This window comes from Trachinotus anak, unplaced genomic scaffold (genome assembly GCF_046630095.1).
Source record: "Trachinotus anak isolate AG129_WGS33_773 ecotype Australia unplaced genomic scaffold, CSIRO_AGI_Tana_v1 ptg000013l, whole genome shotgun sequence".
NCBI lineage: Eukaryota > Metazoa > Chordata > Actinopteri > Carangiformes > Carangidae > Trachinotus > Trachinotus anak.
Window position 1 is genome coordinate 28,575,954 of NW_027273864.1, and position 24,642 is coordinate 28,600,595.

General features: G+C 42.0%; 1 protein-coding gene across 3 annotated transcripts in view; it reads right to left on the reverse strand.

Annotated features, from left to right (window-relative positions):
• The window catches only part of flnbl (filamin B, like), a 69,582-nt gene that overhangs the window by 36,868 nt on the left and 8,072 nt on the right, over window positions 1–24,642 (reverse strand). For 2 of the 3 annotated variants that reach the window (XM_071494555.1, XM_071494558.1), the window contains exons 2-10: window positions 8,321–8,430; window positions 7,796–7,931; window positions 7,401–7,498; window positions 3,937–4,084; window positions 2,700–2,818; window positions 2,418–2,492; window positions 1,017–1,179; window positions 402–602; window positions 161–298 (exon numbers count right to left, since the gene is read on the reverse strand). In XM_071494555.1, the coding sequence (XP_071350656.1) occupies window positions 161–298; window positions 402–602; window positions 1,017–1,179; window positions 2,418–2,492; window positions 2,700–2,818; window positions 3,937–4,084; window positions 7,401–7,498; window positions 7,796–7,931; window positions 8,321–8,430 (1,188 nt within the window). Of the gene's footprint in view, window positions 1–160; window positions 299–401; window positions 603–1,016; window positions 1,180–2,417; window positions 2,493–2,699; window positions 2,819–3,936; window positions 4,085–4,558; window positions 4,910–7,400; window positions 7,499–7,795; window positions 7,932–8,320; window positions 8,431–24,642 lie in introns of those variants that run through there. The other variant, XM_071494556.1, reaches the window with a different exon arrangement.

Genomic DNA, 24,642 nt, shown 5'->3' on the forward strand with positions numbered 1-24,642 from the left:
TAAACTGAATGCTTCATGTTTTCACAAAGAACAAAGACTATTATTATCATACAAAAAACTACAGCTCCCATGAGTCAATGGGATTTTGTTTTCTTGCTTCTGGTACAGAACCCAGAAGTTACAGTCTCACTAAAACCTCATCAGTGTGAACTGTACGTACTGGGTCCTTTGACGACCACCTTCAGGTCTCCGCTGCCAGCGTTCCTGGTGTCCACCTTGAAGTCACCGACCTGTTTCACCCTCATACCCGACGGCTGGAGACCCCGCCCCGTCGCCCTGCACGCCCCTGGCATGCAGGCTGGAAAAGCCAGAGGGATGATGAGATCAATATGATGAGTTCACATGGGGTCGTAATTACCAAATTTATGAGTCCATTTGAACAATTTACTGATGTGACTCACCGGGCCCCACGTCTACGCTGAAAGGGCTCTTGGGGACCCCCACCCCTCCAAAGGTGACAGTAACTGTGTGCGGTCCAGCCTGGATGGGCCGGTAGGTGCAGCGGTACATGCTGTCGCCCTTATCCTCCATCATCACCTCCACACTGTTCTGGCGGCCCTGAGGGTCTCTGATCATGGCGGTCACGTCTCCTGTGCCGGCTCCTACAGAGGAGACGTAAAGAAGAGGAAACGACCCCGTTAGTGCGGGGGTTCAACTTCAGTTGGGCTCATGAGGAACAGAGAAGAGCTGTTGAAATGATGAACTCAGTGAAAGCAGAACACCTACATTCAAAAGATGCTTATTGACAAACAGCCTATTTCACTTCTAATTGTAGCAAATTACTTTAAATGAGTAAAGTAACACAATAACTTTTTAATGAGTCGTCCAACACTGACTCCTCTGTTGTGTAGTTTACACAGAAAACAACAGCGGTGGGTGTTTTGAGGCTTTCACACAACCACACCACAGTCTGCAGCCCCACTCTCACAGATGGTTTATTACAGTCTGTGGTTGTAACATCACATTTTTCCTCAGGGCTGAGAAACGACTGCAGGCTACTCCATGACGTCTCTGACCTGCAGTGTAGATGTCAAAGTAGGTGGGTTTGTTTGCAATGTTGCCCACAGGCTCGATTCCCGGGCCTTTGACCGTGACTTTGGAGGCGTCGCCCAGCGCTTTGTCCACATTCACCTCAAACGGACTCTTGGGAATCTGCTGGCCTGCAAACAACACGGTCACCTAGGAAACAAAAACAGTTACCCAGAGTCTCATACTGGAAAAAGTAAAAAAAACTACAACAACAACTCTGAAAGTATAAACGTCAGAAAAATGGTTTTCACTGCACAGTAATATAATGAAGCCTTTGAACAATTACTTAAAATCAATCAATTATTAATTATTATTATTAAAATCTCTATTTTGTTCAATCTCAAGAGAGTTGTTGTGGACTTCGGGGTGTGGGATTTAAACTCAGTGTAGTGTGGAACGTGGTTTCAGAGTCCAGGGGACAGATGTATAAACGATGCGTGCACACAAAAACCATGCACCTGCCTTCGCCTGCACATGAACTAATATTCATGAACACAGAATGTGCGATGAGGCTGTGATCACCTCACACAGTCTTATGAATGACCATGGGAACAAACGGTTTTCCAGAGCGAGCCAAGTCAGTTACAGTGAAGTAAAAATGCAAAATAAAGAGACACAGAATTTAACATAAAACAAAACAGACAATTTCACAGAGCTTCATTCATTATTATCATCCGAAGTTATGCTGTTTATACAGCAAAAGCAGACAATTCATAAACAAAAATAATTGTGTTTATGTGCTCAATGTTTCCTTTAGCATTGTTTTATATTATATGCTCATTATTTATTGTGAGTCATTCTGTAAACTGTTTCCAGACGATTTTAATATTTACTTATCACAATTACGGACATCTGTCTGGAGCCTGATGAAGATGTCTCCAGTCCTGACAGATGAAGTTTAGAATAAAACAGGAAACAGGTGGAGTTGTTGTACTGAAGTTCACTGATTTGTAATCCGACCAACAATCAGTGAAGTTGTGTTTCTTTTTTGTAGTTCTTTTCTGTGCCATGACTGATAACTTGTGGCAGAGAGTGTTTTTGTTTGCAAACAGAGCCACTGAATGAGGCTCATGTCGTGCACCCGATTTCTCAATATGTGAGATTTATAAAAAACGGAGTCTTGTGTACGCACACCTGTATAACTCTCACAGAAAGGATGTGTACGTATATTTCTGGTTTTGTGCGCACAAATAGTTTAGATCATGAATCTACACAGAGTTTTACCCATCTGGCCCCTGGTATGGAAGTTTCAAAGGATAAAAACATTATGACCCTTCCTCTGCTACAGGATATATTTGAAAATCCTCAGTGGAAACAACATAATTTTCTCGAAGTGCATAATTTCATTCTTTTATATGTTACACGTTAAGAGACAAACATAAGTTCACCTTGTGAGCTCCCATGACTTGAGGAACGTAGGTGACGCTGTATGTCTTCTTGCCCTCGTTAGGCTCCGGCTTCAGCTGATCAACAAAGACACAGACAGATGTTTTGTTTTTTTTTTTCTCAATCATCAGATGCCAGTTTGAGACAATGATTTATCAAATAGGATACAAACCAGATAAAAATCACAGCAGGTCAGTAAACAGATGGGAAGACACTGTACTCTCTAATCAAGTCAGAAAAACAGAGGAGGAGAAAGAGGAGGAGGAGGAGGATTTGGTGCGTACCTCCTCTCTGGTGCCGTCTGGGTGATCCAGGTAGATGGTGACCTGACCCTGACCGGCGCTGAACGTGTCCACCGTGAACACAGCAGGACGCAGCACCCTGTTCCCCGTCGGCTCAATACCTGCAGAGCAAGGCAGTAAACAGAAACAAAGACGGTTTCAATGAGCTGCAAATTAAATCCAAATAAAACCTTACATCCATAGATGTGGAGTAGATACAGACTCTGATCCCTGACCGCAGACTGAAACAGGTGGCCTCAGAAAACACTGTTAGACTGACAGCAACAGCTTTGTTCCCAGTGTGAACGGATGAATGAAAACATGAGTCCATTTTCTTATGGAGCACCCAAAATATGAAAACATGAATTTTTCCTCACATTCAATCTAAAAATGTCCTACTTTTTATCATCTAGGAGAAGAACTTCTTAAAACTTTCCTCTGTAACATGTCGTCATGTCGTGTATTCCCATCATGACAGAATAGAGAATTTGTTGTCATGAAGTAAGATGTGATTTCATGTGGGACATTTTTTCGTTCCTTGTTATACACAGACGTTTCATTCTGTCTTTGTTTCTCACTTAAATAAATCTTAGCAGCAACTACCAGATCCACTGCATGTCCTCCATGTAACATTTTATATATCTTGTTTGTACTTATTGTCAATTTTAGTATGTTCATATAATTTAGTGATTCATCTATGAGTTTCAAGGTTTATCAGATGCTTTGTGTGTCTATGTGTGTGTTCTGTTAACTCTGTACATGTAACCATTCCAGGTATTTCCTCCTCAGGGTTATAGTCTAGGTTGAGTAACGACCTCACTAATCACACTAGTGTGTGTGTGTGTGTGTGTGTGTGTGTGTGTGTGTGTGTGTGTGTGTGTGTGTGCGTGCGTGACATGAGTGTAGACCATTGTTTAGACTAACAGCTGCTCACTTCCTCACATTGTCAGACAGACCAGCATTTCCAGTGTTCCCATTTGCCCACACACAGTGGGAACAACACACCAAAACAGAAGCTCCTGTATTATTCAGTCAGCAAACAGATGCCTTTTAGAAAGTACCTTAAAACCTAGATAAAAAATGTATGTTCACCGTTTTTCATTTTTGTTTGTTGTGCTTTATCTGTCATTTTCTGCTGCACATCCAAATCTTCTCATGAAGTAAATCTGAGCTTAATCTTAAGTTTTATGGTGTGTGTGTGTGTGTGTGTGTGTGTGTGTGTGTGTGTGTGTGTGTGTACCTGGTCCATATGCGCGGGCCTTCTTGGGGTTCAGTTTGGGTTTGAGTGGAGCTCCAGGTTTCAGTTTGGCTTTAGGGAACTGAGACAGGTAAGTCATCACCGACTGTTCATCTACACTGGGGTCAATGATCTCCTCCGGGGCTATCACCTACACACACACACACACACACACACACACACATTTTGTCAGATGTTTAGTTTACATTTGTTATTAGAATTTCACATCTGGTTATCTGACCTATGAACAATTTCTCACATGATTTTCATCATATTCCTAATGATAAATACCTCTATTCAGATATAATTACATGTTTGTCATGGAAGATTACATCTCTACATATCTGCTGCCAAGACAGTGACACACACACACACACACACACACACACACACATAATATATATATATATATATATATATATATATATATATATATATATATATATATATATATATATATATATATATATATATATAAATTTAGCATTAAACTCTAATAACACCGTCACACTCACAATTAACAGTTATGAGGGAAAAAAGATCTAAATTGATGCAGCAGATCCAGACATATCATTTTATTTTCCTTACACTCTCCTTCTTTATCCAAACCTGGCGCCTACATTACCTGAGCAGCCGACGGTTCGGTGGAGGTTCAGGTGTGTTATGCTAGTAGCATCTAATGTAGCCTCAAGCAGAAATTAGCAGCGAACTACAGAGGAGGCAAACTCACCGTTTTCTAACGACAAATTCCCAAATCTTTTCACTTTGTAAACTTTATCAAACTTTACACAGCTCCATGTGCCGCCACAACAGACTTTTAACTCCATTTTATTCCAACTGCCAACCGACCGTGACGTCAGCCGCCGTTTCGAAGGCTCCAGTTTTTAAATTGGCTGCCGCCATCTTGGTTTTTTGAAACCAGAAGAAACCATATTTGGACGAGAAGGTGGAGCTAAGGAGGAGTGGGAGGTGGCAGGTGTGTAGTACAGTCTGTCAATCACACGCTAGCCCCGCCCTAAAACATGCCCTGCTGTCGTCTATTTTCCTCTACATGGGACGTAATTTTAAAAAAGAACATGTTTTATTGAAGAAGACTTTAAAGTAGAGATTGGGAACATTAACCCGTGAGGAAAACGTTTACTGAGGCAATGAATTAAGTGAGAAGTAGAGACTTAAATTGGATAGAGTGCAGGTTCAGGGCACTTCCGCATTGGCGTCACTTTTCAGATCCGGAGCCTAACGTCCATTTTTATATTCAGTCTCTCATTTTCACATGTGCAGTAGTGAATAAATTCTTAAATAAGACACACAGTAAAGCTGCATGCACCAGGTGGTCAAAAGTATGTGGACACCTGAACATTTCACTCGTGTTATTGTTGAACATATGATCCAAACCCATGGACATCGCTCTGCTGAGGTTACAGCTTTTATTCTTCTAGTCTCTTCCCAACAGATTCTGGAACCTGGCTGCAGAGACTTGTTCCCATTCAGCCACAAGAGCATTAGTGAGGTCAGACACTGATGCTGGGTGATAAGGACTGGCTCAGAGTCGGCGTTCCAGTTCATCCCAAGGGTGTTAGATGGGGTTGAGGTCAGGGTTCTGTGCTGTCCAGTCAAGTTCTGTATGAATCTGGCTTTGTTTATAGGGGCATTGTCATGTCGAAACAGGAAACAGCCTTTAACAAACTGCTGACACAAAGTTGGCAGGAACACCATTGTCTAAAATGTCATTGTGTTCTGTAGCATTAATGTTTCCCCATCATTAGAGCTAAAGGGGCCCAAACACAGCCCCAGGTCCAAATAAAAGGATACACAAAAGTATTGGGGTTTGGGTGTCCACACACTTTTGTCTATATAGTGTATAATCACACTTGCTATAATAAGAACATGGTTTATTGCTGGAGGCGGGTGGTGGTGGTGACAATGGTCACTTGCCAAGAGCTGCAACCTTCACTGTGTTTACAAGACACAAGGTTACACTGCACCCTCTGAACAGTTTATTCTTTCATCCTCTCTTGCTTTACTGAGGACAGACTGGACGCAACTGTGACGAAAATAAATGACTATCGCAAAGGACTGAGCAGGGCTAGCTGGTTAGCATGCTAAGAAAAAAGGGATAGAAATAGGAGCAAAACAAGAATTAACATTGATGTTTTTCAACACTAGAGACAGCTCTTTGTGAGTAAAGGAGTTAGTTTGATGCTGAACTCAACGTTTCTTCTAGATCTGCTGTTCATGCTAACGTTAGCTATGTAACAAAAACAAAGCCCCCCACTAGTTCTTAGAAAAGCGGTGTGCATAAAAGAGGTTTTATAAATAAGATCAACTCGTAGTAGTGAGGGGAAAAAAGCAATCATCCTCAGTGAATCTAAAAACAGACTGAAGTGACCCAGCTGAAGTCACAGACCACACCAGAGGTGTGTAATGGAGGAAGATGAGTGATGATTCAAGGAGGAAATGAGGCTGTGAAGGAAATCTGACAAACGCTTGGTTCAGTCCAGGACACTGAACTCTGTGTCAAACTGCTGTCATTTACAGTCATCGCTCTTTTCTTTCTCCTCACGTCATGTTAAAGGTTTTCCCCAAATCACTCTGCTCCATGGGATCAGAATTTCTAATAAACATCAACTTTATAGATTTGTATGTTTATTAGAATTACAGTTACTACTTTCCCAGCTCTAAAAGATGCGCTAAATTAATGTCATGGGTGTAACAGTGGGGTTTGTAAGCTATGTTTTCTCTGGAGGAGACTTCCTGAGGGTGTCAGCTTACAGACAGGAAGCAGACCATAATGTAATACAGCCATGATACAAAAATTACTGCTGATTTTGTTCTTCACACTGAACAAAAAGCAGAAACTTTTTTCTCCTCTGAGGGATAGAGAAACAGTAATTAGCAAACAGTCAATTTCAAAAGTGCTATACTGTAAATATTTCACTAAATACTTCCCTGGACTTGTCATTTGTTGCATAATTCAATATAAAACATTTCTGTTTCAGCTTCAAACAGCAGTGTGTAAAAACAAACTCAGCTTCAGAGAGTTTCCTCTGTTCAACAAACAGGAAACCAAACAGCGCCTGTGTGAGATGCTGCCGGAGACCTTTGACCTCTGGAGAAAAATCACAGCAAGCCAAATTCTGTCTCCATTGGGCTGCATGAAAATACAGGATGTGTGATGTTTGCTGGACACTAGCATGACCATATAATATAAGATGAACATTTAAATGTCACTGCATCTAAATCTCTTCGACGTTAGTACTGTTAGCCGTGCAGACAAATGTGCACATCATCCCTGCAGCTGCTCTACTGTAAAAGCTTCTCAGACTCTCCTCCTTTTCTTACATTAATCTTTTGGTGACAGGGGGGCTTTTATTGTGAAGTAGCTGGAAGGACACAACATACAGGGAAGATTTGGACACAATGAAAATCTCTCAATTTTTCCATCTATCTATGTAAGGTAATCGAACCTGCGGGATGCCCAGCCAGTCATCAGCCAGCTGCATGGCTTCAGTAGCATTCTCCACTGGTTTCACTGGATCCCAGGTCTCCCAGTCTGGACACAGGCCTGCGAACGACAAAAAGACGCTGTTAACAACAGCAACACACAGACGAACAACAGTGTGAGCTCTGCAGGGAAAACACTGGAATAATAAGCTCAAGTTCCACTGAAGCTGAGTGACAACAAATCACATCCATCATCTAACGGTGTGTGTGTGGTTCACAGGCTAATATCCAGAAAATATTTCCACATCAGCACTGTTAACTAATGGAAAACACTATGCAGTCAGCTCCACAACACACACACACACACACACACACACACACACACACACACACACACACACACACACACACACAGTACCTGGTGCACAGCTGTCCACCAGTGCTCCCAGTGCCCTGCCGTTCCTCCAGTCCTGGCTGAAGTTGTTGATGGGCAGATCAGGGACTTTGTGTTGGATCCAGCCCAGCAGACGCTGTTTAGGTGTCTTTGACTCTGCCTGAACACAAAAGGCACCAACATCATCAATCAACAACAGCCATATATCAACCACATATTCTACTGATTTTTGTTTTTTTTAGATATTTTTTGGGCATTTGCGCCTTTATTTTGATAGGACGGTAGAGAGTGACAGGAACGGGGCAGAGACATGCAGGAAAGAGTCAGTCCGGTCAGGAGTTGAACCAGCGACTTGCCTGCTAAGAGCATTTTGCGCTCATGTGGTAACCAATCGGCTGTCGGGTCGCCCCATCTACATATTCTACTGTTCATTTTCTGTTTAAACTTTACTTCATCCTTATTTTTGTCCTTCTGGAAACAAACCAACACGTTGCAGAGGGACAAACAGAGACAGAGAAGCCATCAGATGAAAGGTCAGCAGGATGTTACCTCTTCATCCTCGCCCTCCCACACTGGCATGGAGATGGAGTAGTGCAGGATCAGGGTCCAGACCAGACCCAGGATCAGCTTCAGGTTCCCATCCACAATGGCTTTAGAGTCTGAGGGAGATAAAAGGACAGAGATCAGATTCACCTTCAGCTCTGGAAAAATAACTACTTTACTACTGTACTGCAAAAAACAACAGGATGTTGCTCAACCAAATCCAATTTAGAAGAAAAACCATTAACATCAAACTGACATGTTAATGTTTTCATTTCAGTTCCTACAGTCACTAAGATTAACTGCTGATGTCCATGTTTACAGATTCAATCGTCATGTCTGACCAGTTCTACCCAACAGGACTCCAGTTTATTACAAACAGGGATGAAAAATTGTGCAACACTGAGCCCAACTTGTGAAACACAGAATCTGAACACAAACCAGTGCCAGTGACAAATCTGCTCCCAACTTACAGTGGATATAAATCTTCAACCTGTTTTTTTTTTTTTTTAGCAGACCAGAACTGAGAGCTGCTGGGTAATGCTTCTCATTAATCAGACCTCACTGTACCAGCTGGTACCTCGTACCAGCTACCACACACACACACACACACACAGGACACAATATTAGCTAATCTTCAGCTTCAGCACACAGAGTTCAGAGCAAAGTAGACAAAACATTCCAGTCATTTTTAATCTCTGCCTCCATTTTTCTCTCCTATAAAAACAACTTGCTCATTAAAGGGACAATCACTGTTGGCGGAGACGCAGGCGTGCGGGGGTGAAATATGTCAAGGACACAAATAAGTCAGACATTATGAAATAATCAATGAAATATGCTACATACGCTACAAACAAAGGCTTTGAATCATTTTTTATGAACTTCAAAATAAGGGACTAAAGCACTACATCAGAGAGCTCAGTGGAACAACTTAAAACAAACCATCACTACTCACTGACTGCACAAAAGACTTTATAATAAATTAAAAAAATGAAAATAAATAAGAGCCATTTACATGCTAGTCATCAAACAAAATGGAAAAACATTGCCAGTTGCCACTAGTATGATTATATAATATAATTGCACTATAAAGGCAACTGCTCCAAACAGCCCATCTTTATTTACTGTGGGAAGCCTCAACACAAAACGCATGAATTAGATCTTCTTGCGAAATGGTTTCATAGACTTGAAATTGTTGTTATGATGAGAGATGAGGTGATGTGAGACTGACAGAGGCCTGTGTAATCCTCCTCATAACAAGATGTAATGTTGTAGGGATATTTTAGCTTTCCTGAAAGTTGCTAGGGGCGTATCCCCACCAACCATCACGAACCTAAAGAGACTGCTTAAGACTTAAGACTGCTGATGCAATGTAAAGATGTCAGGGACGTGTTACCACATCTATGACTCTTTATCAGGTCTGTTTCCACCCACATGCTGCTCCTGATTCATTTCTGTGAACGTACGATATGATTGATCAACCACCTGCTGAGTCAGACGGATCCTGATGCATCTCGTCTCGTTATCACCTCACTCATTAAATACATGAACCTTTGCTCATGACGCAATGTCTCTGCTCATTTTCTCTGATGCTTAAAAATATATAAAAACTTTATAGCAGCAGCAAATGTGTTTTAAAACAGACGAGTGTGTGAAGCTCCAGCTCTGCTGCACCGTCAGCAGACCAGCTGGGCTCCAAACATGTCTCAGCAGCTCAGGTTTAGGTGGAGCTTTGAGCGGCTGCTGCCTCACCCACCGGTGACACAACACGTTAATGACGACTCTGTGAGTGTGAGTGTGAATGTTGTATGTGAAAATCCACAGAGAGGTTGCGACATCCTGCTTTCTACATTCCTTCTCTCTCTCTCTCTCTCTCTCTCTCTCTCTCATTTATCTCTATTTCTTCGTTTCTCTTTTGTCTCCATCTAGTTCAACTTTTTCCCTCGTTCCTCCTCCAACCCTTTCACCCTCCACCTGCTTCTTTTTTTTTTAATCTCTCTCTCTGATCTCTGTGTCTCTCCCTCTCTCTTCCCTCCCTGCCATATTTCTTCCCTCCTTTCTTACCGCTCCGAGGTCGTCCTGCCACACCTGTGTGAGTGCATGTGTGTCACCACCAGCCGCCTCTCCAGCAAACATCCTGTCAGTGAGCAGCGCTACACAATGGCCTTTACCCTCCACACACACACACACACACACACACACACACACACACACACACACACACACACACACACACACACGGCACCACCCAGAGCTGAGCGCACTCAGTTAAACCCTGATCAGTCCACATGAGACTCTCTCTTTACTGAGACCAGGTGAAGCTCTGACTGTTGGTCCTTTTGTGACTTGAAGCAGCTTCTTTTTTTTTTTTAGCTCAAATTGTTTAAACAAGTTAAAAAAGAAGATATTCCCTCCTCATTTTAGTGCAGTGGATCCCATTAAACCAGAGCTGACTCTGTGGGTTATGACCAGTCCAGTTTTCACAGGTTTATCTGAATAAGAAAACTGTGGTTTCCTGACCTGAGGTTCATCAGACACTTGTGTTGAAAACAAAACAAAATATATTTTTCCAGATTTTCATGATTTTTAAAAATCATTTAAGATGTTAACTGATAAGTAAAAACTATTGAAGGCTTTATTTTGAAAGGATCCTCTTTATTCTTATGTTTTGCATTTTACCTTTGAACTTAGTTTCATTCAAATAGTGCAAACTGTGTGTGTGTATGTGTGTAAGTGCGCACGCTTGCCGACACAGTTTTGTGAGTAACGGGGCTATTGCCATGGTAGCCTATTGTTCATACACACAGAGAGAGAGAGAGAGAGAGAGAGAGAGAGAGAGAGAGAGAGAGAGAGAGAGAGAGAGAGAGAGAGAGAGAGAGAGAGAGAGAGAGAGAGAGAGAGAGAGAGAGAGAGAGAGAGAGAGAGAGAGAGAGAGAGAGAGAGAGAAGAAAAAGTTAAAAGCGATGAGTCAAAACATTGATAGAGGAAGAGAAAACAACAAACACAGTGTATTGCATGTGTGTGTGTGTGTGTGTGTGTGTGTGTGTGTGTGTGTGTGTGTGTCTCTAATAATCTGCTGCACTGTTTCCTGCTACTTAAAGCCTGATCTCTCCTTCCTCTCGCTCCCTCCATCCTCCTCATGTGACTGACTCAGGTCCAGGGACCAAAAACTGTTTTCATCTGTTCAAAGAGACAAATCTTCAACTAATGTTTTAGACACTGAACCACACTGATGTACTGTTCTGGGTTTGCTCCAAAGAACACATCAACACACAGACACACCTGGTAACGCCTAACGCTATCAATCATTTCCTTCACAGGTCTTGTTAAACACAGTCTTGCCAGAGGGAGAGTCCTGATTCCACTCGATCCCACCCAGCACAAACAAACCTCCTGACCTCTGAACCTGCTCCTGGGAGCCGTGGTTCTCAGACACTGGATCAGGACTCAGATAGTGGCCACATTAAAACAGCTCTGCATGACATCAGGGCCCATCTGATGTTAGTCCACCTCAGCTGCTCTACAGTTGCTGCACGAGCTCTTTGCTCTTTTTGTGCATTAAAGTTACAGTGAAGTGAGAGAATCATAGTTAGCTTCGACTTTCTTTAGCATGTTCAGGGCTAAACCAGAACCCTGTTCATCTACAGACCGTCTGCAGCTCCGGTCAGGGTGTTAACATGTTCCAACCTTGAAAAGCTTGCATGAGAGGTTGGCCTCGACTGCACTGCCCCCTCAGCGATATTAAACACTACAGTCACCTCCGCTCACATTCACAGATTTATCTGTCCACAAATCCATTCACAAAAGGTCCCTGTTTAATTCAGCCCGGATCTGCGTCAGATGAACGGCGTCTGAGCCTCTCAGGCTGCCACTGCTCCTGCTGATACCTGCTGATTTGTTGACTTGTTGCTATGGAGACGCAACAACATCCAGACAACAAGGGCAGTAATGGAGAAGTGGGGGGTGGGAGGGTTTAAGTTTGTACTGGGAGAGACAAAGAGCGAGTGAATGTGTAGACGGAGAAACGGAAAGTGAGGGAGCGAGATAAAGTAAGTGTGGGTATGTATAAGGAGTGTGTGTGTGTGTGTGTGTGTGTGTGTATAAAGGTGAGCCAGGTTGGAACAAAATGCCTCTGTTATCAGTGTGGCACACCTTCTCTGCTGCAGGAAGTTACATAATGAGTCAACAGCAGACGACAGAAACACCTGCTCTGTGGTCCCAGCAGAACTCAACTAATAACCTTCTCACCAACCCACAAACACTAGTCCAGCGGTTCTTTACCTCTCACTGACAGATTGAGCCGAGACTGAAAGAATCAAAGCAGCAAAAATGTTCTCAAAGCTACAAAGTAATAAAACAACCTCAACAATTATCATGAAAAAACACTTTTAGATAATTTAGAATAAACGTATCTGATCTGTTGGTCAACCTTCAAAAGAAGAAACGTTGTTGTAAATAGAAAAAGAGCCGTGAGGAGTCAGACGTCCACACATGACGAGGACGTTGAGGTTCCCACACAGTCGCCCACACAGTCTGAGCTTGTGTGAGACGCTGCTTTCAGGTACAAATCCTGGGTAAACACAGCCCGCAGGCCTCGCATCACGCTGCCCCACAGAATCTCTTTTCTTACTTTGAAGATCATCGTTGGGTTAAAAGCACAGAACAAGAACCAGTTTGTGAAACTTGCTGTTATCCTGTGTTGCTCCTTGGAAAAGTCAGATGCTTTAACATTAGATTCAACTTTAAGACTTTTCAATTTATAATCTGAATCATCAATAATTCAGCAGCACATTCAGGTCCAAGTGTATTAAGGTATTTTATCAGATTTGGTCCCTGTTCCGACACAAGCAGCCGTCGTGTTGAGGGGTCTGGTGGATTATAGCTAACCACCCGTACATGTACTAATGCATCAGTATTTAGATTCGGGGTCACACAGGTTATAATGGATAAATACTTGGTGTTAATGCTGCTGTACTGTGTGGAAATACAAGAACTGGACTCCATCTCTATTCCCCGGTTTTCTTATTCATCTATATTCTGATGATTGTAATTTTTTGCTCGTTTCTTATGTGTAATTTTTTTGTTGTTAAAGTTGAAACTGTTGGTTTGTGTCGGTTATATGTTTGTGATGTTATGTTATATGTGGGAAGGAATTGTGATTTTGTGTTTGATGGGGATGTGACCAAAAATAAATAAATAAATAAATAAATAAATAAATAAATAAATAAATAAATAAATAAATAATAATAATTAAGCAGTAGACCTGCTGCTTTTCATACAATGACCAGACTTTAGTTTATTTAATACAAATACATTTAGAAGCCAATATAAACACACCCACACCTCATCTACAGGTGAGATGACTTGAATTCCTGCTCCTCTCTCTCTCTCTCTCTCCCTAAGTCTCTCGCCCTCGGAGGCACAACTTCTGTCTCACTCACAACAGCTGGTCCTTCGCATGACGCCTAAATCACTGTCACACAAACACACGCTCGGCTTCCTACCCAACAATTTACTGCTGAACTGAACGGAACGGTCGACGCCTGAGGCAGAACATCACACTGATGTCAGCGAACACACAGCGGACCACACCCCCACGAAACCCTCAGCTCAGTGTCCGACACTGGCAGGAGAGGAAGGACGCCAAGTCTTCATCACAGCTATTCATCTGTTACTTCAATAAAACCTTCATATTATTCAATAAGCCGACATTTCTTACATTATAGACACAAACAGTAACAAATTAACACTGACGTGAGGCTCCATCATGGATCCTGTTTTTACTTTACTGTATTTAGATTCTTTTCAACTACGTCCAGTTGTTCATCTCTGTGCGACTGTGAAAAAATCTGTGAACAAAGCACAACTTGTGACAAACACATATTTACTGAAGGATAAAGAAGACTCTCCTCCAGCAAAACAATGACACCATAGGTGGTCTGTGCGAGCAGCTTGTTACCTTATTATGAGCCACAGTTTTCTGAAGTTTGACATTATTACATGTTATTATATCAGTTATTATATGAGCAGCTGCAACAGAGCATCAACACACAAAACTAACTGAGGAAAAAAACTAAAAACAAAGTGAAAATCTGAGCAAAGTGACGTTTGGGTGGAAATGTCCTTTAAAATAGACAAGGAGCAGTACCTGCAGTGGTAAACAGGATGTGGAGCTACTGTGTGTGTGTGTCAGTAGGTTTGACCCATGGCACACACACAAATTCCTCAACGGTGAGATCATAACCCCACCCCCTAATTCACCACACACACACACACACTTCAACACCCCCTCCCATCTGAGGACCCAATGGATGGTGGCAAAGAAACAAAAGCCCCACACACACACACACACACACACACACACACACAGACACACACACACACCCCCATCAGTCTCTCTCTCTCTATACTTTCAACATTATTAAACAAACACTCAAACACAACCATAAGTGCACACACACACACACACACACACACACACACACACACACACACACACACAGACAGCAGGTAGCCTCTTCAATCTGCTGTCAGTGTCTGTTACTAAAACATCTTTCACTCAACACACAAGGTAAAAAACACACATATACAAAGAAACACACACACACACACACACACACACACACACACACACACACTGAGAGACTGATCACATAAAGAGTGAAGATCATCATCATCATCATCATCAACAGAGGACAAATCTGACTAACAGTCTTTTTCAGTCATAGACCACATGAGGGTTGGAGTGTGGTTAAAATCAATATCACATTATTATCAGGATTTTTTCACCCAATATATAATATAATATAATATAATATAATATAATATAATATAATGTAACGTAATATAATCTAATATAATAATCAAATCTGAATCCTTTCAAAAATCGATTATTGAATCTCATTAGGCTGAGAGGGAAGAAACAACATGACACACACTGAGATACTTAAAGTGATCACAGACATTTACTTTCTCAGTTTAAAGAGTCTCAGTTCATCATTTCAAGTCAAAAGTTAAAACAGCTCCTGTGTTTACATGTAGGTTCTGAAGTCGTCTCAAAATAAAAACTAAAAATCCTACAATGAAGTGATCATATCTACATAAAGTTAACGAGAACAGATTAGTTGACTCCATTAAATTCCTCTATGATGTTTTACAGTTTGCGGCTTCACTGAGGTTTAAATTGTTTTAAAAATCACTTTAAGTCCTCAAACTTTCGAGGTCTAAGATTCGAGCAGTCTCGCTCGGCACTCCCAAACTGTGGCACCCATGACATCACCGCATGATGCACTGCTGTAATAACGACGCCGCTTAATAAGAGTCACATGAGTCATGCAGCAGCAGCTCAGAGGAGGCGATCCCACCAAAAAACCCAGATTACAGACAAAGAGGAGACGGCAAGAGGCTTTTAATGTCCTCAGTTCGGTTAATGAGGGGCGAGCGAGATACTGAGCCTGTGTCATTCTGTCTCTCTCTTTAATCTGGTCACTGGTTGGACGGTTGCAGAGATGAAGAGAGAGAAAGATCAAAGACTAAGGAAAACTTGCTCTCATGTCTCTCAGAGTCATTCACCAGGAATCAAAGAGGTGAATGAACCAAGAAAGAAATGAAACTGGAAAGAATCCAGCGTTGGTTCCAGAGGTGAATCTGGAGACGGTTCTTCTAACCGGCATCTAGGAACAACCAGGAGAACCTTGGCAGAGAACGTCAGGCCGGGACCCGGCAGTTTACAGACCTGCTGTAGTTTAGATTTGACTGACATGTGTAAAAATTGAAGTTAAAATATTAAAATGCTGATTTTGGACAAAGTGCAGTTGAGAGAGAGAGAGAACTGTAATTACATTAACTCCTGTGCAGGAGTTAATTACAGTAGCCCAAATGGGACAAAATAAAAGCATGCATAGCTTTCTCTTGGTCAGCAGAGAATAGACAGTATTTTTATCCATCACATAATATCATCAGGGAGGCGACTCTGTCCCAGATTCATTCTGCAGCAGGACAACGAGCCCAAACATACAGCCAGAGTCATAAAAAACCATCTTCAAGAAAATTCAGTGGCCACAAAAAAAAAAAACAAAAAAAGAATGAAAAGACAAAAACAGCTGCTGGTTAAAAGCTGCAGAAAGCTGCTTCAAACTATTCATGACATTGTTTTTAAAATCGTCCTGCGTTTTTTGATCACCACAATGATTTAACAAGTAGTTGTCTGTTTGGTTTGGATCGTGCACACGTACAAGGACATGCATGTGTGCAGGCACGCTGGCAGCGCACACACGCTGCGGGTTCACTGTTTTCTGCAGCTCTGCAGTCGGTGGTTCTACAGTCACATGTAAAGAAGCAGAGCAGTGGAAGAGGAGGAGGCTGCCTGCAAAGATGGCTGTAGAAAAGATGAAAGTTGAAACACTTAAATATTTTTAAAATCTTCTTTGCAAATGTTTTCTGGGGAAGGAAATGCCGCACATCACGGATACACACAGTGAAACCGAGTGTGAAACACAGACTTTAAACAACCTTTGTTTGTTTCTGTTTTGTCTGTACAATGATGTACTGTACACACAGCACCAGGCAGCGTGGATACAGTGAGATGAGAGGGACGGTCTCAGACTGTTGGACCTCACTGTAAATATTTAAGAAGTTTTTAGCAGGAAGAGAGTTGAGCTCAGAGGTTTGAAACAAACAGCAGGAGAAACATGAAAACATGAGAACCACAAGAGAGCTGAGTAACCAGCCTGGTGCTGCCCTGTCATTAACACACACACACACACACACACACACACACACACACACACACACACACACACACACACACACACACACACACACGCATCTGGCATTACGTCTGCATGCATAAACAGGACACACACTGACAAACACACTGCAGCGTTTAGCCTTGCATGACCTCACCCTGCTGGTTCCCAGGCTATGATGTCATCAGAACCAGACCAGCCATGTGGTGAGGAAGAGGAGGATGAAGGGAGGAGAGGAGAGGGGGCAGTGATGGAGAAAAATGAAAAAGTTATGAGAAAAGAGAGGAAGAGACAGACAAGACAAAAGAAAAGAAAAGAAAAAATTGCAATAAAAATTGAACAATGTGCAATTAGGGAAATTAGCAAAAGAAGATGTTCAGGCAGAACATAAAGAAACTTATTCCACAGTATACAAAGTCAATGAAAAGACAAAAACACTGCAGAAAGTTTCTGACTGGACCCTGAGGTGAGAAACACCACTTCACATTTCACTTCCTGAAAGAACAGAAACAAGATGAAGAGAGAGAGAAACTGGAGGAGGTGACAGTTTTCACACTTTTTTTTATTTCACCAAAAACACAAAGGTTCACGTTGTGGTTCGCTGTCGACATCCCCACTTTTCTGGGATGGATGGAGGGGGCGGGGTTTTCTGTAGGTGTAACAAGCAGGAGAGCGGCCTCCTCGCTACTGTCGCCTGGTTGGGTGCATTAAAAAACACTGATATTTTGTCCTGACTTTCCGTTGTTTTGGAGGGACTTTATATCACTTGGAAAGTTTTTATTGTACTTCTATCTGCACCTCCAGCCCTGAGTGTGTGGGACACACACACACACACACACACACACACACAGTCAAACAGAGAGCAGAGGTGAGGACAGACACACCAGCGTAAACGACGCAGTAGAGACTCTCACACTGAGCTGAAATGAAATGATAGATTAGGAAAATAATATTTTAAAAAAACATTTAGCAGCTAAAAGGTCAGATATTTCCCTCAGGAGGTGGTGGAGACTAATAACTGATAAAAACAAGTGAATATTGGAGTTAATATTCATCATGTGACCAGAAACATGACTCTAAATGATTGATAATGTAACTGTAAATAATAAACTGTTTCCCAACAGTTTATATCAACTTAAAAAAGGTTAATTTTATGTTCACCTCTTGTTTTCTCTGCTTCAAGGTGACTAAAAAAGTAAAAGTTCTGTGGCATAAGAACAAGAAGTAGAAATAAGAACTGGGAGAAAAAAGAAGAGAAAACAATGAGATGGAAAAGAAGATAAAAAGAAAAGAGGGAAAAATGAAACCAGAGTGAGACGAGCAGAGTTTGAGATGTTTGTAGCTGAGCCAGACTGCAGGAGGTTCACCACTGTGATTATCACTGAACAATCCTCAGCTAACCACCGCAACCACACACACACACACACACACACACACACACACACACACCAGAGTGTATGTATGTTGGGAGGTTGGAGTGTAGGGTTAGGGCTTGGTTAAATTTAGAGGTTTAGAGTTTTTGTCTGTGTGTGTGTGTGTGTGTGTGTGTGTGTGTGTGTGTGTGTGTGTAATAGAGAGAAAAATGTCTTTTGTTGGAGCCGTCTGTTCGTCTCTCTCTCTGTCATCTTCCCGTCAGTCTGATCATTAACCAAGTATTTAGTGACTGTCCTGAACTCTGCGTCATGTCTACTGCATCTCCAACCAGATAACAGCCACGTGTGTGTGTGTGTGTGTGTGTGTGTGTGTGTGTGTGTGTGTGTGTGTGTGTGTGTGTGTGTGTGTGTGTGTGTGTTTACATCTCAAAAACAAATACCTCTCAACACCAGATCACAATGGCACCAGTGACATGACAACAATTCAGCTTCATAAAGAGATGAACATCTGCTGTGAGACAACAGGATGGACACAAACACAGGTGTGTGTGTGTGTGTGTGTGTGTGTGTGTGTGTTGCACATTTTGTTTTCACCTCCACTGTGTCTGAATGGAGTCAGTGATGTTGTAGTGATGTGTGATGTTACCGCTACAAAAAAAATGTAAATCTCAATTAACAACTATTTTCATTTCAGTTAAACACTGATCATGATTTCCTTCCTGTCTCTCTCACTGTGCTACAATAAAGACATAAAAAGCCTGGAAATATAACTCAATAACATATAACTAAATAAAATATAAGCTTTTCAGTTTACAATGATCTGTGCATTAAAACAAAGCAGTTGATTCAGTCTAGAGAATGTTTGAGGTTTTATTTGTATTTTTTTCCTTCATGTTTTACGTTTTCATGAGCAACAGGTCGACATTTTCGGAAATACGACTACTGTCTTTCTGATGGACAGTTAGGTCCAGAGATCGACACCAGGCTCATGTCTATACATTATAAGACTACAGCCAGCAGCCTGTTAGCTTAGCTTAGCACAAAGAGTGGAAACAGGGGGAAACAGCTAGCCTTGCCCGGCTCGTCTAACGGTAACAAAACCCACCCACCAGCTCATCTAAAGCTCAACAATTTATTTATTTATTTTTATTTGCACAAAGTAAAAATCTAAAGCTCAACAATCAATCTCTTTTGTTTAGACCGTACATAACCCTGGTGGAAAATGTTATGTGCAGGATCATTTCTTGGCTCTAACCAGCGGAGACCAGCAGTCGCTGCCAAGAAGAAGTCCAACAATAACCACCTGTAAAACAACAAGCCGGCGGTTTCTAACTTTGCTTTTTGTACGAATGAAACAAATAATAAATGTTACGTGATGAGTTATAGATGTGGTGGTAGGTGGATTTGTTACCTGTGGACAAAGGCAGGCTAGCTGTTAGCTGCTGGGCTAACTGACTGCTGGTCCGGCCTAATATTTCACAAACAGATCAGAGAGTCGTATCAACAATCTGAAGTAAAACCATTAAAAAACCAACAAAAACTAGATTTTACCAGTTTTTTCATTGTTGGATCATTAATGAACTTGAGAAATTTTTAAAAAATCTTTTGTTCCTTTAAGCTTCACTTTGAAAAACCTGCACAAAGCTGCTGCATTCAGACCTGAAACCAACAAAGAAGCTTTCTCTGCAGACAGGAGGTGTGTGTGTGTGTGTGTGTGTGTGTGTGTGTGTGTGTGTGTGTGTGTGTGTGTGTGTGTGTGTGTGTGTGTGTAAGTCTATATCCTTGCCTCTCTCATGTTACCTTTTCTGCAGCAGCACAGAGGCTCTGTGTGTTGTGTCTGGCTCTCTCTCTCACACACACACACACACACACACACACACACACACACACACACACACACACACACACACACACCGTGGTGATGGAGCCGACACAGTGAAACTGAAAACATCTATTTGTTCCTGTGTAAACGTTAAACATCTTCAGGGTCATCAGACGGAGATAATCCCCTCGGGTTTGTATTGTGTATTGTTTTCCATCGCTGCCTGTAAAGCCTGAGCTGCAGACTCAGGACAAACCTTGTTGTCTAAGCTTCGTGATTTGTCGCTTTGCCAAAAGTCTAATCTAACTGACCCTGGCCTGAAAAGCTGATTGGCTCGTGGAAGTGGGCCACCACAGTCCTTTATGGTTGAGTCGCACCTGAATGAGGCTTTTGGCAGAGTCGCTGCATATCTTAGCTCGGCATGTCACACAGTTATTTTCAGCTGGTCTGCTTAGAAAACGCAGCAGTTTGCATGTGAATGGTTTTCTACATGTTCTGGTGAAATCCTGGAATTAACATGAGCCAGCGACAGTAGCAGAAAAGTGGGGGGGTTGTTTCAGCCCATTTCAGGAATAGAATAAAATATCAAGATGAAGGTACAAGTCTGTGTGAGAGAAGCATTTGCTAAGGTGCATTTCAGCAAGAAAACAACCAATCACAGCTCTTAAAAACTGTCACGTGCTTCGCCACCAGACAAACTGACGACACAGTTGACAACTGAAATCAGTTTTCTTTCTGATTCTGGATGATTCAGCAACTACATCGTCATTTTTGTTCACAAATTCAATTACGAAGCATTTTAAAAACTTCTCACTGGCTCCTTCAGCACCAGCACCAGAGGCTCATGGGTATTGTAGTACTTAGATCCGTCCACCTTGCCAAACTAACACAGGAAACAGTTTCCAGAAAGGAAATTGAAAAAACTAGAACTGGTGGCCTTATCAGAAACTTGGAGATTGTTCGGTCATCAGGGAAAGTGCCGTGTTTCCAAGTAACACTGAGGATATTTTTTTAAAGCAGTGGTTCTCACACTTTGAACTGACACAGATTAGACCTCAGAGCCTCATCTGAAGTGTCTGAAACCTGTGACCAAAACAGTCAAACATCCTGTGATTGTGTTTCTCATGGATGGAAATATAGTGAAAATAAATTATTACAGTTTTTGCTGGAGACCCCCAGGAACCAAAAATCTGACTTTCAAGAAACTTAAAGTCATTAACAACCAGTGAAAATCAGGAGATTTTTATTACTCAGCCATTTTTATCATGTTTGCTTCATGCTAAGCTTCCCTACATTTACACCGTCACAATTAACCAGAAATGTCCAAAGTTACATCATTTCCACAATAACTTGCAGGATCTCTGATAGCTTGGTTTTTTGGGGGGATTTTGCTGGAAACATCGTATCAGCTCCACCACACAGGAGGAGGATGGAGGAATCTGTTGCTCTGAGAGTTTCCGTCTCCTCAGTCTCTTACAGTGTGAGCTACAACCTGAAAGCAGTTTCCTTGTTCCCCCAAATTGTGACTTCAGTGCCAACACCACAAGTCACGCTGCTTTAATTCCTCCAAAACCATCCTTCACTGTGGAGTCAGAACCAGGCAGACGTTACCCAGGCCTGTGTCAGTTTCACTTTTTCTAGTTCTTATGGTAAGCGACGTGAATTGTGATCTGGTTGCAATTATTGATCTGGTTGTGATTATTGATCTGAGTGTAAACACTGATCATCTCGACAGAAGCAGTAAACAAGCAGCCGGAGCCGAGGATCTGGACTTTGAATCCACTTCATCTGGACGCCCCATGGTTGTGTTCTCCTACCAGTTGACACAGTGAGGTTGAACTACAGAAACAACATGTGCAGTAAAAAAAACAAAGAAGAAGAACAAAGGCCACAAAGGTGAGAGCAGCTCTGACGGTGTTTCTCCTGCAGGAGTGAAACTGAGGAGCTGAAGCAGACAAAAGGAAAACTGAACAAAACACCTGAGGAGCAAACGAGCAACAACAAGAGTGAAGGAGCTGAGAGCGTTTGAGAGAGAGCAGCTCAAACGCTCCGGCCAGCCGTGACTTTCAGACAGGCAGCAGCACATCAGAGTCTGTTTGACTCAAATTTCCAAAGGAAATAAAACCAAGTCATGAACTCCACAGTGGTCTGGACTCATCTCTGCACCCGAGTTCACTGCTATGTTACGTTTTCTTTAAGTTGTTGCTTTAGTTCACTGGAAATCTCTCCAGAACGATGGCACGGGTTCATTCATGGTCACCGCAGGATGAATCCTCAAGACTTTGATGATTTCCCTAAAGTTTCCTCCAGCGCCACCGTGAGCTTCACATCTGTGGTTTGGAGGGAAAAGTCTCCCAGCTGCTGCTAAATAACTGTGCTGGTCTCCTCCTCAGCTGGCACCTTCATTAAATCAACATTTTAATTGTGATAATACTTTGGTTCATTCCCATCAGCCTCTGCTATAGTTTTAGCCCGACATGCTAAGCTAAGAAGCTGAGCGTGGCTGACATTAAACCTGCTTAACATCAGCAGTTGGTGACTGAATACCGGCGGTGCCGACCTGAAGCCTCATCTGGGCCAGATCCGTCTGCTGGGCCTGCAGACCTGTTCACAGAGGGATTCATCTGACGTGTTGATAGTTTGGTTCGACCCGCGTGACTCTGTGTGTGTGGTGGTGAAACAGCGACGTAAAGACGTGGACTGTGCTCAGCAGACGAGCTCCACCGAGAGCTGCTGAGCAGATAAAGTCTTTCTCACAGTCTCTTATCTCTCGTCTTTCTCACAGGACCTGAACGCAGCACGAGGCGCCTCTGGGTCATTAAAGTTATGTGACACTTCCCTTTCAAGGCTACCACCCCCCCCTCCCCTCCCCACCCCCTGCCTCCAGTCGGCTCCAGCCAATCACTGACTATGTTGACTGAGGTTGCCGTGACAACAGGTGGAATGTACCTCATCCCATGCTGACCTTAGTACGTTTTTCTCTGTGTGTGTGTGTGTGCGCGTGTGTGTGTGTGTGTTAAGTGCCTACACTTCTTTCTTTATTGTGTCGCAAGTGAAAAACAATGTTGCCACATCAGTCTCAGCTGGTTTCTGTCAGAGTTTCACCGTCTTCACTCTGGAGATAAGAGATCTTAGGTCCACTTAGGTCTGAGGAGCCAGGACCCAGGACCCGAGTCAGACTGGGTCCAAATTACACTTATTCTGATCAGGTCTAGGGCAGAATTTAAAAAGAGATTTTAAGATGAATACCAATTTTTTTTTTAAATACAAAGATCTTCTCAGTGAACATGGTCATCCTGTGTGTGTGTGTGTGTGTGTGTGTGTGTGTGTGTGTCCGGTGGTTAGTTGTAGTAAAAGGTTCATTTACAGCTGCATGATGTGTAAAACATCTACTTTGTGGAAACCGAGTTAGTGCGAGAGGCACCGACAGGTTATTTCAGTTAAAAAGCAGGTGATGAGCTGGACTGACCGGACTCTGGATCTCATCCTGAATCTAGAGATCGAGTCAGACTGAAAAACACAGATGATGATTGAATGATAGTGACTTCGTTTCTGTTTTACTTTCTTCCTAAACATCACTCAGTGTTAATCACTGATTTTTTTAAGGACAGAAATTTGACATTTGTTTCCAGGGAGACATTTTTGACTCGTACTTTAGCTTGCTGTATAAAATTAATAAATTGTTCTTAATTTAATAGTATTGTTAAAATATTACACTGATAACATGCATTGATAAGAGTATAGTAGTATAATCACCGATAAAATCCTAACGATATATAAACTACTTTCATTCATTTTCTGATGTTTGTTTACGCTCTTTATTTCATGCTCCACTAAGACTTGTTGTATTGAAGTTTACATTTTTAATATCTGTTCACTTGCTTAAAATGGATTGTTTTAAATTGTAATTGTGTCAACAATTTGTGAAGCATTTTGCAAAGCAGGGGATTATTATTATTATTATTATTATTATTATTATTATTATTATTATTATTGCCACCTAATTACAGCTGTTATGTCAGTTATGTCTTTAGTGGAAAAGGTCCAGGTCTCAGAGGATTTTATATCCCAAAGAGAAAATTCATGAGGTCGAGTGTGTTTGAAACATGAAGGCAACAAATCAACGTTCATCAGACAAACAGCAACACAGAGCATAAATATAAACAATGACAACTTCCCTGTTCAAAAATTAGCATGTGAGAACTAAATGTTGCTTTATGAGCGACTCGTGAGAAGATCCTTCTTCTATCATCACATAAACAACCACAAATAAAAGTTGAACCTGTCGACGTGTCTGAGAGTCAAACAGAGAGAAAATCTCACAGAAAACAAAGGAGTTAACAATAAAATATCACAACACAAAAATACAAACATGTCAGATACAGAAAG